This window comes from Clinocottus analis, unplaced genomic scaffold, assembly GCF_023055335.1.
Source record: "Clinocottus analis isolate CAN_PGR_092001 unplaced genomic scaffold, fCliAna1.0.p SCAF_10, whole genome shotgun sequence".
NCBI lineage: Eukaryota > Metazoa > Chordata > Actinopteri > Perciformes > Cottidae > Clinocottus > Clinocottus analis.
In genome coordinates, this window is record NW_027175821.1 from 975,392 (window position 1) to 988,841 (window position 13,450).

At 47.3% G+C, this 13,450-nt stretch overlaps 1 protein-coding gene across 5 annotated transcripts; it reads left to right on the forward strand.

Annotated features, from left to right (window-relative positions):
• The first annotated feature begins 387 nt into the window (after positions 1 to 387).
• Positions 388 to 11,901, forward strand: LOC137798598 (centrosome and spindle pole-associated protein 1-like). 5 transcript variants are annotated; one of them, XR_011079372.1, is made up of 28 exons: positions 388 to 521; positions 1,512 to 1,613; positions 1,970 to 2,042; positions 2,135 to 2,238; positions 2,395 to 2,460; positions 3,083 to 3,423; positions 3,520 to 3,605; positions 3,719 to 3,815; positions 3,984 to 4,041; positions 4,162 to 4,451; positions 5,166 to 5,284; positions 5,447 to 5,576; positions 5,863 to 5,971; positions 6,532 to 6,679; positions 6,768 to 6,956; positions 7,126 to 7,238; positions 8,196 to 8,345; positions 8,448 to 8,591; positions 8,735 to 8,848; positions 8,928 to 8,994; positions 9,287 to 9,413; positions 9,597 to 9,820; positions 10,362 to 10,402; positions 10,521 to 10,581; positions 10,796 to 10,905; positions 11,040 to 11,112; positions 11,422 to 11,670; positions 11,856 to 11,901. XR_011079372.1 is itself a non-coding variant. In XM_068595472.1 (27 exons), exons 2-27 carry the CDS (start codon positions 1,515 to 1,517, stop codon positions 11,568 to 11,570), a joined length of 3,282 nt encoding a protein of 1,093 aa, XP_068451573.1. In that variant the 5' UTR covers positions 388 to 521; positions 1,512 to 1,514; the 3' UTR covers positions 11,571 to 11,734. The 5 variants fall into 5 exon arrangements, 4 of the variants coding, with proteins under 4 accessions (XP_068451573.1, XP_068451594.1, XP_068451602.1 ...); XM_068595472.1 differs by lacking the exon at positions 11,856 to 11,901 and having other exon boundaries at positions 11,422 to 11,734; XM_068595493.1 differs by lacking the exon at positions 11,856 to 11,901 and having other exon boundaries at positions 11,425 to 11,734.
• The last annotated feature ends 1,549 nt before the right edge of the window (positions 11,902 to 13,450 follow it).

Genomic DNA, 13,450 nt, shown 5'->3' on the forward strand with positions numbered 1-13,450 from the left:
CAGTGATACTTTGCCTTCAAAATAATAGCGCGAACTATGTCGCTTACAGGAGAAATATTGAGATGCGCATGTCATTTCTAGGAAAAAATAATCCGCGCCCTGGTTATGTCTTTGGGCATGTCTTCTGGTTAACTTTTAAATTGTAATGTCATTTTGTAAACTGTAAACTGAGCTGCTGCATCACACTTTTGTTTGTGTGATTTATCCTGGTTGGCAGGTAGGTAATTGCATGAAATAATCTACCTAAAACCCACACATGGTTTGTACAGAGATGAAAACAATGAACCGTGCATCGTATCTGAGCCTCTTTTTTTTTCAACACTTACAGACACTTACATATTACAGCTTGGGAGACGTAATATGTGAGTTTTTATTTTGACACACAAGACCGGAACTAGTGCGATATTATCACTTGCTCGTGATGCTGAACTTAAAGTGGATGAGCGAAGGCGCCGCTGACATTTGCTGCTTTCGCAAACATTGCCTCCTCCGGTAACGTCACACGTTAACGTTGGTCTACGGTAGGTCTTGTTTACAGTGAACGGTTGTAACGGCGCTGCCGGGAAATCACCGGAGACAAGCTAACGCTAACGAGGAGCTAGTCGTTAGCTCGGGTTAGCCTTCCTAAGTGTTCGTTTGGCTTCACCTTTCCTTAAGTTCAAGCTAACACGCTAGCTAAAGTCAACTGTAGACTCCTTTTATACGGGCTGACCAGTATTCATCCCACTCAATGGGTTTAACGTGTTTTTTTATTATTTAAATTTGGATATTAGCACTTGTTATGATAGCCGCTAAGCTAACACTGTTAAGCGGGTAAATGCTATCTGTATGCACAAGTGACGCTGTCTTGTTCATTGTGGTTGCCTGACAACGGGGAATTAAAGAAACAGTAACGTGACTCACGTAAGCCTATTAAGGGTAAAGTTATTTATATATATATATATATATATATATATATATATATATATATATATATATATATATATATATATATACACATACATACATAGATAGATAGGTACCTAAAACATGTTGACATGAACCCTTTAGTCACCTGTTGTAGTCTTTGGTTGTGATATTTATACACTAAGCAATACTATTATCATATTTTTGTGCAATACTGTCATATTGTTTATAGTTGGTGCCTTATTTTTATTTATTTTTAACTTTAAGTTTATTATAATTCTGTGTGTTAGGAGGACCGAGCAAAATAAGCTTTTAATTGTATATAATAACTGTCTGTAATCTGTGCATATGACAGTAAAATATCTTTAATTTTGATAAAACCGGTTTATATGAGTCCCTCATCGGCCCAACCCTTTTTTCCTATTGGCCCATACAACATTAGTTATTTACACACCAATTAAAAGTTTAAATGTGCAGCAGGAAGTCTTTTTTTTTTTAACCATTTAACACAGTTTTTTTTTCAATTTTAATTTTGATCATAAAAAATGCCATCGCATGACATGTTGGGTCCTCCGCTGTGGTTTCTGACTTTCGGCCTAAAACAGGAGATGGACGACGAGCTGGAGAACTTCATCAGGGAGCGCAGGGCGAGGATGGCCGAGGACAAAGCCCGCTTACAACACGACCTGCCGTACATGGAAATAAAGGTGTGTGGGGAACCGGGTTTTAGCTTAAAAACCTGGTTTAGAAACAAGTCGGGTTTTCCGGATTAACTACTAACAACTTAACCAGATTTAGAACCATTTATTCGCCTGGTATGTTGACACAAAAAAGGATTTTTTTTCCAGCCGGAAGCTGCATTACATTACACATTAGACAGGACAATCAACAACGACAACAATATATATGAAATTATATAGCATTCACTCACACTTGGGTGAATCCAGTGACCTGCAAACGTTTTTAATTGTAACCAATCAAAAGTATTGAGTGAACAGAGCACAGTGATAAGATTGTGGGTCTCTTTTAATCCGTGCTTTTCTATTTTTTTTCTGGCTGACAGGCAAAACCCCACAGGGCCTACGACTCCCCTGCTAAGGAGAACATCCCTCCCAGGTCGATAGCGCAGGACAAAGGTACCGTAGTCCTTCTCCCTCATGTAGAGCAATGTTTGTCCGGGCAGATGTGTCGTCCCGTCCGTTAACTGTCGGCGCTTGTGTCTCGTCAGAGGACGGCTGCACCGCGGGTCTTCCCCTCGGCGTGGAGTACGAGCGGAAGAAGCAACGGCTGCAGCACGAGCTCCGCATGGACTACCGGCGCTACATGGCTCAGGTGACTCAACGTGACTCTCTGCCCGTGTGTTTCCAGTACGTGGGTCTTTATGGTCTCGCTGGGTAGATGTCTCTGCACGAGTCGTGATCCAGCCGGGCTCCGAGTGTCAAAAAGTCCCGATGATGGAATTATGACGGTGACGTCTTTATGTTGCAGAAGAAACACTTTGGCCATGCGGAGCCTGGACCGCTGGTTCGCCTCAATAACAGGAGATCCATCAAGGTAAATATTTTTTAACGACTAGATGACGTTGCTTGATTTCCAGATCATATCTCTGACCCGACAGGGTGGCGGACATATCAGAAATGTCGTAATAACTAACTAATTTATTGTCTTTATTAGCCACCTTCTTCACGACATCTCTCAGAGAGCAGAGTCCTTTAGACGTGAGTGAGACAGAAGCCTCGTGCTCACAACCCTCTCATTCTGTACCGGGAAAGATTTAATAAGAGATCCAAAAGGGACTGTTTTTTGTTCTAAAAATATACAAAATGCATTTAAGATGCATTGTGGGTTCCCCAGCAGGGCTACCTGAACCCCAGGGGGTTCTGCAGCACTTTGTTTCCAATGAATAAATGCAGCGATAGTGAAGCAGCTCAACTCATTTACATCCATACAGCTGTAACAACCATGTTACTTTATCACAGAGTGAAAACTAGTGGCATCGCAAGCAGAGAAGTTCAAGTTAAAAATAATAATTATATATATCTATGCATAAATAGTGTAAATATTAGTTAAAACTAATGAATAAATGGTTAAATTAATAGCTGAAAATGATGCATTAATGCTTTGAATGGTTGCTGTGGACCGGCCGTAGTCACACATAAATGTTTATTTCTTTTAGCAGCACCTGCTTGAAAGCCAGGCGGCCGTCCTCCCTAAACAGCGTCCGTCCTCTCGGAGAGACGCGAGCGCTCTCACAGAGGACAGCAGGGGGTCACATGGTGCAGAGGTCATGACCTTCGGCCCGGAAGTCGAGGAGGAGCAGACCTCTGTGCTGTCCAGGCACTGTGACCGGCTGGAGCGAGACTCCGAGGAGGAGGAAGAGAAGGAGGAGGAGGAAGAGGAAGAGGAGGAGGAGAACGAGGAGGAATACTTCAAGGAGCTGGAACCGGTGAAAGAAAGAAGGCGCCGGCGTATCGGGGTCGATTATGAGAAAAGAAGAGGCTGTAAGACTGAAGCAAGGTGTGTATCCTCGTGTGTGTTTAGAGCGAGATATGAAATAACAAATGCTTGTTTTATCTTTATCGCCTTTTCCTGTTTTTGTTGCGCTTCTTCCAGAGAGAAGAGGGAGCATCCAGGAGGGAGAGGATCCAGAGCACGGGCCAGCAACGATGACGTGGAGTTTGCCACCGGCCTCAAAATAGGTTAAAAGGACTTTTTTTTCCCACTAGTACTGAGTTTTTACTTCAATTAGATCGTGTGCTGTTCTGAAAGGACGGTTCTTTCTATTGTTGGTATTTATTTATCGTGTTTTCAGGGGCGGTCGACGCAGAGGAGGCGCTGCAGAGGAGGAAGGAGCGCTACAGACTGGATCTGCAGGAGCAGATAGCGGAACAGCACCGGAACAAGAGGAGGTGCGTTCTGGTCCTTTCATTGTTCTGAATCATAAACATGTCGGGCAGGTAAGTGAATGTCCGTCATGGCGTCGCTCGTGTGTCCGGCAGGGACTTTGTGTCTTTCTCAAAGTGCGTCTGAGGAGAGCGTCAAAGCTCTGCCGGCTCACATGCGTGTCCTTGCTGCAGGGAGAAAGACTTGGAGATGAAAATCGCTGCAAGGGGGAGCAACGACCCTGAGAAACCGGTGAGCAACCAACTCCCATGGAGGTTGTTAGAGAGGATGAAACTTCTTGAGTGCAGGGTGGTATAATGTGGATTCTTACACTCATCGATCTCTCTGTTCCATCTTAATTCCACGGCTCAGTCGGACCGGATCAGACCGTTCGGTCTGTACAGAAGAGAAGCCCGCCGGCCGCTGGAGCCGTCGGCGACGGGAGAGAGCGAGGCCTCGTCTCGGGGCTTCTTCCCCAGCAACGTGAAGATGGCCGCCCGAGACCGAGGAGAGACTCCGCTTCCTCCTCCCGAGCTTCCCCACGTCGCCTTCCAGTCCCCGATGCTGGAGTACAGCGCCGCCCTGGGCATCGGGGGCCTGTCGCCCGGCGGCCAGCCCGCCGCCGGGCCCTCCTCCTTCCCCAGGGCCACGGACACGCCCAGGTAGGAAACCCCTTGAACTTTCACCTCCACCAGAGCTGTAATCCTCAAGGTTTCATCATTTGTGCCACAATAAAAGCATCATTTCCTCTTAGAAATGTGGCTCCTGTAACACTTTAACACTTTAACTCCACTGTTCTGGTGCAATTTAAGTCCTTTATGTACCTTTTTTTTATTAGGTCTGTATATTTAAGTTAATATTGCGAGTGATTTCCTCTTTTTATTACTGTTTTACTGTTTGTTTATATTACTTTATTGGTGTTTACTGTGTGTCTCTAGTGTGCAGTGCTGCTGTAATCCTGTAATTTCCCCACTGCGGCGCTAATAAAGGATTATTTTATCTTATCTGACATCCTAAAAACTGTGTTCCTAAACATCCAGAGAGCCCATTCGACATGTTTTTTAAACCAAAAATACTTTTGTGCTATGTTAGTTAAACTCATCGTGTATAGCTCATGTCATTAAAACATTGTAACAACGAAATATATGGAAGCCCATTTCCGCCACTAAATAAATAAATAAAAAAAATGTAAAAACGTCATTATTTTAATAACGATGACTTTTTTATTTTAGAATCATGACTTTTTTATCTCATAATTATAACTTTTTTTGGGGGGGGGGATGATAGTAGGCTTCCATAAAAATAAGACCTGCAGAAAGTTTTTATTGAATGAGATGCTGTGTTCTGCATCGTCGTTGATGATGTCATATCTCCAGGATCCCCGTGTTTCCTCCTCATCCTCCGTCGGCCTTCAGTGAAGCCTTCAGGAGCTCGTATGGAGACCCCCATCACTACTACGCCACCAGGAACCTGCTGGACCCCAACGTGGCCTACTGTAAGCAACAAAAAAGCTGTTAGCTGTTTCTGTTAGCATCTCTTGCCTTAGCTTTCTGTTAGCATCTCTTGTCTTAGCTTTCTGTTAGCATCTCTTGTGTAGCTACATTCAGCATGATCGTCCACGTGTCAATGTGCTTTTTTTAAAAATTCTTTCGTCCAGACGGTCACTTGTCTGTTCCCCCCGTGTCCTACTGGAGCGTACCAGCAGGGGGCGCTCCGCCCAGCCGCTTCGGAGACCTCAGCCCTCACAGCCAGCACAGTGGCAGCAGCTTCCCCGAGCCGCCGACACAGTAAATACCTTTTGTAGCTCTTTGCATCCTATTAACCTTCTTCTTGTGTTAGCTTTCTGTTAGCATCTTGAGTGTTAGCTTTCTGTTAGCATCTCTTGTGTCAGCTTGTTTTATGGAGTTGAACTAGCGGTTCCTGACACAGTCAAAAAGCTTTGCTGCATAAACACATTTCTGTAGTTCTTTTATGCATTTCAAACCTAAAGCGGGTCGACGCTAACACAAGAGGAAGGCTAAACGCTGTCGACTCCTTTCAGCTCGTTTCTCACGGTGTGAACTCTCCCGACAGGCCGAGCAGCGAGGCCGCCGCCGCCGCACACCGGCACGTTTTCCCCTCAGACGGATCGAGATCGACCCGCGAGAGGATCCTGAGCTACAGGGAGGCTCTGAAGCAGCAGGTAGGTCAAACCCTCCCCGCTGCCGTCGATCCCATATTGGAATTCCAGTTCAGTCCAGATGTGTCCGCTCCTAACGGCTGCGTTGTAATGACATTATCAACAAGTACGCGGACGAAGCCTCCGGCACAGCGAGCGGCGAGCTCTACAACAAGGTAAAAAAAACTAGTTCAGGCCAAACGACGTAGTGGAAGTCCCGCCCCCTCAGAGCCTCATTGGTCTGTAGATAATCCACCGTAGTCGTGTCGTGAGATCATCCCAGTGCCACTTCAATCCCAGTCCTGCATCCCTCTCCGCTCTACTGGTCCCACATCTGTTTGAAGCACTAATTGTTTCCCCAGAATGCATTATGGTACCGATACCGACACATGTGCCTGTCTAGGAGGGAGTTGTGGCGACCGATTCCTGCTGTGTGTGTGTGTGTGTGTGTGTGTGTGTGTGTGGGATGCTTCGTGCATTGTGGGATACATGCAGAAGTCTAAGTCCTGTTTGTTAGCTCACGTGTTGCTGCAGCATGTTGCTACTTTTCCAATGCGAGCTGTGATTTGTCGTCCGCGCCGCAGATCCAGCAGCAGCAGGAACGGAGGCGCTTGGAGCGCGAGGAGGAGGAGCGCTACGAGGCCCGGCTGGAGGCCGACATGAAGAACCACCAGCCGTGGGGTCGAGGGGGCGGAGGAGCGCCGCTCAAAGACAGCACCGGGAACCTGATCGGTATTGTCGCCGGGAGCTCAGTGACTAATGTGAAAGAGATGAATCTACACATGCTGACTCGACTCCTTTTTGTCTTCTTCTGCGCCAGCTGACCTCCACCAGATGCACAAACTGAACGAGGAGGCCTACATCAACCCGGAGCAGTGGCAGAGGAGAGCCACGGCCGCGGCCCGCCGCCACGAGCCCACCGACCCCAGCGACCCCAGCGACCCCAGCGAGAGGCTCTCCGGCGCCGCAGCAGAGTGCAGCGGCCATGACGCTGGTGACAGGCGCTCTGGTACCCGTAACCTTTCCTTCCCTTTTTCTGTTTGCACCCGTGAACCTTCTCTACTTCCCACACTGTCACAAAAGGCACCGCTAAATACAACGCAAGTCTACGCACCGCGACACCAGTGTCCTCCTGTTCCTTTTGCTCTCACTTAGGTGAGAACTTGTGTCTTCTGCAGGATTCGCTCACGTCCAGACGCCGCAGTTCGCCCGAGGCAGCGTGTTCTCCACGCAGCCCTCCAGACAGCAGCTGCACGAGCAGGACAAGTACAAAGCTTTCCTCCAGCAGCAGGTAAACCGCCTTCATCTGCCGGTGGGGAGGGGGGGGGGGCTACCGCCTCGTAGAGACAGACAATTAAAGTGAATGGAAGTATTCTCAACGCCTTAATTTAGGTCAAGAGCCCAGGTTTACATTTTCTCAGGCAGCTGGTTGGTACAATAACTTCTTCAGAGAACCAGACGTCATGTTTTGTGCTCGCGGCTCAACCTCAAGCGGATAGAAAGGAAGAGAATTGACCGGCGTTAGCGTGTGATATTTATCGGCTGCCTGCTGGTGTAGCCTCTGGAAGAAGTCAGTTCAACAACTTCTCTCGCTCTCTAGATGTATTTACTGATCGTTCACGAGTAAAGTAACGAGCGCTGCAGTGGCGATAGCAGGAAGCCGGAGGTTCAGCTCTTTAACACACAGCTTTCCGTCATGATTGTCCAACATCTAACCCGTCTAACAGGAGGAGAATCGTGTCTTCATCTTTTCTCTCGAGGCTGAAACTCTTTCCCTGATGTCAACATGCTCATAAACAGCTGTTGAAGGGCAAAGACGTGTGAATAAACTTCCCTTGAGAACATTTTACAGACACAACTACAGCTGCATAAATATAGAGATAGTGTAGAGAGACAAAATCAAGACAAAATGAAAGTTCTTTGTAGTTTTTATTACGTTTATTTGTTCATTTTGCAGGTGACAAACACACACTAATCAACAGTAAAACTGTAAGTGAGCTAGAGAGGCTAATTTTAAATAACACAACGCAACTAAGACAGACAATAACGTGTCAAACTAATTCACAGCAAAGAAAAAGTGCATCTACAGTAGATGTATATAAAAAGGAGTCATATGAAATGCATCAACACTGAACAAGACAAATGCTCGTATTCAACGAATCAGCGGGCAGGACAGGCGGTACGTTGATATTTGGGGGCGGGGCTTATGTGCTCTGTGTGCTTGTCATCGATCTGTGTACGTTTACAGATTGACGAGAAAATGCTGAAAAAGGAGGAGGAGCGGGAACGGACAAGACTGGAGGAGGAGAAGGAGGAAAAGAGGCTGGCGGAGCAGAGGGCTCGCATCCAGAGGGAGTTTGATGAAGAGCAGGAGAGGAAGAAACGCAAGGAAATGGAGGTGAAGAGCTGAAACAAACCCACGTCACGGGAAGCGTCTATCTGTGTTTAATGATTGGAACTCTTTCCCTCGTTCTCTATTTTCTTCTTCCGTCTCTCTCAGCAAAGGACCAAGAACGAGGAGCTGATCCAACTGGCCGAACGGAGGAAGAAGGAGGCGGAGAGGAAGAAGACGGAGGCGGAGGAGAAGGAGCGGGCGGCGCTGAGGAGGCAGTACGAGAGGGAGAGGCAGGCTCGGGTGGAGGAGGTCAGTTCACTCAGCGACACACACACAGAGGCGCTCGGAGCGACAACGAAGCTTTCATGCTGTGTGTGTGTGTGTGTGTGTGTGTGTGTGTGTGTGTGTGTGTGTGTGTGTGTGTGTGTGTGTGTGTGTGTGTTCGTTCTTAGGTGTGCAGAGAGCCGTCTCCTCCCATCCCCGCCCTGCAGAAGAGACACGGGCTGCACCAGTACACCCCCAGACCGCCCACTGTGGACAGCCAGCAATCACCTGCCCCGCTGTCTGTGAGTTCCTCACACACACACAACGTTGTGTCTGTCTTTTTGTGTGTCTCTGTTCTCCAACCCTCCTCGTCTCTTCCAGGACCGCTCTTTGTCGGGTCTCCAGTCTCCTCCCGTCCCGGCTCGCAGGAACCAGCTCCGCGCTGCAGGTACTTTACCATCAGCCCAGGTAGAGCTAATGCTAACGCTAAGACACAGCAGGTACTGTACCATCAGCCTAGGTAGAGCTAATGCTAACGTTAAGACACAGCAGGTACTGTACCATCAGCCCAGGTAGAGAGCGCCACCTGAGCACAGACGTAGCGCTCTGAACGCTAACGCTAAGTCTATCTGTCATTCACTGACCGAGTCATAATGATGTTCCTAGTTTAGTACTTTAGTGTGTGTGTGTGTGTGTGTGTGTGTGTGTGTGTGTGTGTGTGTGTGTGTGTATCTCTCCAGGTCACCAGCGTGACGTCTTCAGTGAGCTCTCTGCTCTTCGTCGTCATCTTCGTAGTGAAGAGAAGCGTCTGGAGGATCGACTGCTGCACGCCGAGTGGGAGGAGCCAGCCTCTCCTCTGAGTGACAGGTCGGACCTTATTATTATTATTATTATTATTATGGATCGCCATCACACACAAACAAACCAGTTGATTCTGCCTGAAAAGGGAACAATGAAAAGCTCAATTAGATACCGGAATGAATGGATCAATAATCAACGGGAGGTTTCCAGTCTTGAATGAGCAGAAAAACGTCTCTTTCCTCCTCTCAGACGGCAGCAGCGCCCCCCGGTGGACGTGTTCGACATGGCCCGGCTGCGGCTGCAGGCGCCGGTCCGACGGCCGAGCTCCAGGAACACGCAGCTCAAACACTCCGGCGAGTCCCGGCTGGGCTTCATGGAGGCTCCGAAGCCGGAGGACGTGTGTGTGAGCGGCAGCAGGAGGCGGGGCTTCAGGGATCAGCTGTTCAGCAGCCGCGGCTCCACAGTCCAGGACGGTCAGAGTCTCATCTTCTACACTTCATATTTATATTGTGTTATTATCTCTGTGCAGGAGTTTCACGAGAGAGATTCATCTGAGTCTCACCTGTTTGCTCATCGGCTGACAGCCGGTTGGGTTTTGACGCCAATTAAAATAAAGTTTCTAAACTAGATAGTTGATAGTTGCTTTTAAAAGAAAGAAAGAAAAGATAAGCAGCACACATACAGGCATCTTTATAAATGTTTATTCTTTCAATCAAACTATTGTCTCTCATTCATTTCAGTCATTTAAGGTTTACTGTATGCTTTGAATCCTCATTGTTAGTTCAAATACTACATTTTATCTCTTTTTACTGTTTACACACACATTTCCGATTACATGAAAGGTGATTTGAAGTCTTAAAAAAGTGGTTAAAAGTCATAAAAATTTGGTTGTAAGTCATAAAAGCGTGTTGCTATACAGTAATTTGTGTGATGACGATGAGACTCTGCGGCTTCTGACCTTTTCTGCTGTCGTCCAAATAAATAGCTTAAATGTTTAAATCCTTTGCGTTGCAGATTATTGTGACCTGTCCCCGCCTCGGAGACACGACTATCTGGTGAGTTGAGAAGCAGCTCTGACACAATGTGCGACACAATGTGCAACACAATGTGCGACACAGTGTGCTCTGTAACCTGTAACTGTGGCGTCCTGAAAGGAGTTGTTGTGCGTTACAGACGAGTGCGATGGCGCGATCAGCCAGAGGATCTCTGCTGGAGTCAGAGAGCGCCTTCATTGGTAAGAGGCGGCGCATTTCCACCATTATTATCTATAATAGTTCTATGAATCAACGCGTGCAAGGAAAGTTATTAGTAGAGCACAAAGAGCTTCACATGAAACCTTCAAAAGCATCAAATTATAATGCAGAAGAAACCAGAGAAGAGCGTTCATTAAAACAGTCAAAAAGCTAAATAAGGTTAACACATCGACACGGCGTGTTTCTCCCCCTCAGACCCGCTGGGCGAGGCCTTCCCAGTGCGTCGCAGCCCTGAGTTGGGCGACGCCCCCGCGCTGTCGGCGAGGGAGAGGAGGCGGCGGTCAAAGCGGCCGCAGCACCCTAAGGTGGCTTAAAGACGTTAGCTTGAAAACGTTAGCTCGAAAAACGACGGCCGTGTCGGAACCGCTAGCTGTCCGACGCGGCGGTCAGTGAGCGATTAGCCGCGACCGCTTACTCTTCTCTTTCTCTCGGCTTCCAGGGGTGGGACGACCACGCCGACGGACAGGAGGCGGGGCCCGGCGGCGACAGCGGGAGCCGGGGCGACGCAGCCGGTACGACTCGATCGATCGAGCTCTGACGATTCTTGTGTGTGTTTTGTGTGCAAACATCAGCAGAGCTGTTGCACGGAGGTATTTTTTTCATGATGTACGAGTTAAAGTCGTACATTATTCGCCGTAACGGGTTTCAAAAAGCATTTACATTCAGCTCCTGTGCAAAAGTTCCCTCAAACTTTCCCACTGTGGGATCAATGAAAGATTTTAAGAAGAAAAGAATACCTGCAGTACCTGCGCGCCCCACTAGAGGGTCGCGCCCCACCAGTGTGAGAGCAGCGTGACGCTAACTCGTCTCCGCCCCTCCAGCAGCGGCGTTCCCGTCCTCTGAAGACTCCTCCCCTCCACGCTTCTCTCCGCACGCCGTCGGCCAGCGAGGCGCCGTGGAGACGCTCTGCGCGGAGCCCTGGATGCGCTCGGACCGCCGGCGCTCGAGGAGGGAGCGGCCGACCACGTAGCGAGCACATGACATCATGTTGACGAGCATTTAAACTCAAGACGCGTCGGTCTGAACAGTTTGTTGAAGTGTTGTTTACCACAGAGATCCTCCATGTCCGAGTGAGGACTTTAATCTATTTTATTAACTAAATTATGTCTGAAATAAATTATATTTTAACTTGCATGACGTGTGTTAGTCCTGAGTTCCTGGGTGGTGAGAAGATGAGCGTTTTACGGGAGTATTGCACATTTTGAGCGGTGGAAGACAGTTATTTGGGGGATATTGTACTTTTATCTGAACGCAGCGAGCCAGAAGAACCAGGATGTTCAGCTGCATTTCATCCTGATGATGAAGTCTCTCAGGAACACAAACCAGGAACCATGTTGTCTCCAGAAGAAGATGCTGAACATGTGACTGCACTGGTTTTTAACACCTCGGTGAGTGGCAGTAGACTCCATCTTGTTTTTCAGGACTTCAGCAAACGTTTCTAAACATCTGAGAGATCTTTACTCTCTGGATTCTCGAGCCAGAACGTGGAAGAAAGCGCAGGGATCGACACCATATTTATTTATATATTTATATTTAGTGTAGTGCCTCTCAGAGAATGTGATTCACAAAGTGCTTTACAAGACTAAAATATGACTTAAGGACAAATAAAATAAAAACCATAAAACGAAGGTATGAGACGAGTAAATACACCTTTCTACCAACCGTCTCTCATTCTCCCATCTAGTCTTTGTCCCTCTCAGTGCCTCTGTTCTCATTCATGCTCACACACACACACACACACACACACACACACACACACACACACACACACACACACACACACACACTTTCCTGGCTGGGTGAGCTCTCTCTCTCTCTCTCTCTCTCTCTCTCTCTCTCTCTCTCTCTCTCTCTCTCTCTCTCTCTCTCTCTCTCTCTCTCTCTCTCTCTCTCTCTCTCTTCCCCTCTGTCTGTATGAGTGATGACCTTCTCAAGCGTTGGGTAGGAAGGAGGATAGAAGCCATCTAAACTCTGCTACGCCCCCATTACTCAAGTAGACACCCCAGTGTCAATACACACACACACACACACACACACACACACACACACAGTCAGCATTGCAGCATTAGGAAGGCCACAGCAGCGTAGCATGGCTAGCAACTTCATCCAAAAATTGATTGTCCGGGCGAAACCCCTCTTCCTCCTCCTCCTCCTCCTCAGCCGGTCGAAACAATTTATTGCTGCAAACTAATGTTCTGCTCTCCAACTTCACGGGGGCCCGATTCCCACAATGCAACACTGTCCCAGGAAGCCCTGTAGGCGTCCTGCTCGCAGCTTTTTATGATGAAATAACATTTACAGGGTTCATATGGTTATGAAACACCTGGAAAAGTCTTATTTATTTTATTAAACGGTAATTTTCAGGTTCTGGAGAAGAAGAAAAAATCCTCAACGTGTAATAGAAGTCCTGTGAATGTGTTAAATTCATGTGTTCATGACGTTCATTCACGCTGAGTTATAAATAATGAATCTGCTTTATAAAGAAAGAGGCTCAACATATCAGCAGCATACATACAGACATCTATATGAATGTTTATTCTTTTAATCAAACTATTGTCTCTCATTCATTTGAGTCATTTAAGGTTTACTTTGAATCCTCATTGTGAGTTTAAATACTACATTTTATCACTTTTTACTGTTTACACACACATTTCACACAGTTTGCTCATGAACATTTGGTTTAAAGTCATAGAAAAGTGGAGTCGATGTGTATGAACTCTGCTTTATTACCAGGTGATATAATCCTCAATGTGTTAGCAAACTGTTGCCTTAAGCAGCAACTTGAAGTCTCCTTTCTGCTCCGTGTTTGGCCTCCTCCTCCTCGTTGGTTCTTTCACGTCACACAGTGCC

Excerpts from the sequence above, each read along its gene's own strand:
- LOC137798598 (XM_068595472.1), top strand. The coding sequence starts at position 1,515 with ATGGACGACGAGCTGGAGAACTTCATCAGGGAGCGCAGGGCGAGGATG. Across the intron at positions 5,972-6,531 it reads GGGAGGCTCTGAAGCAGCAG|ATCCAGCAGCAGCAGGAACG; the intron begins GTAGGTCAAACC and ends TCCGCGCCGCAG. Across the intron at positions 7,239-8,195 it reads AAGCTTTCCTCCAGCAGCAG|ATTGACGAGAAAATGCTGAA; the intron begins GTAAACCGCCTT and ends GTACGTTTACAG.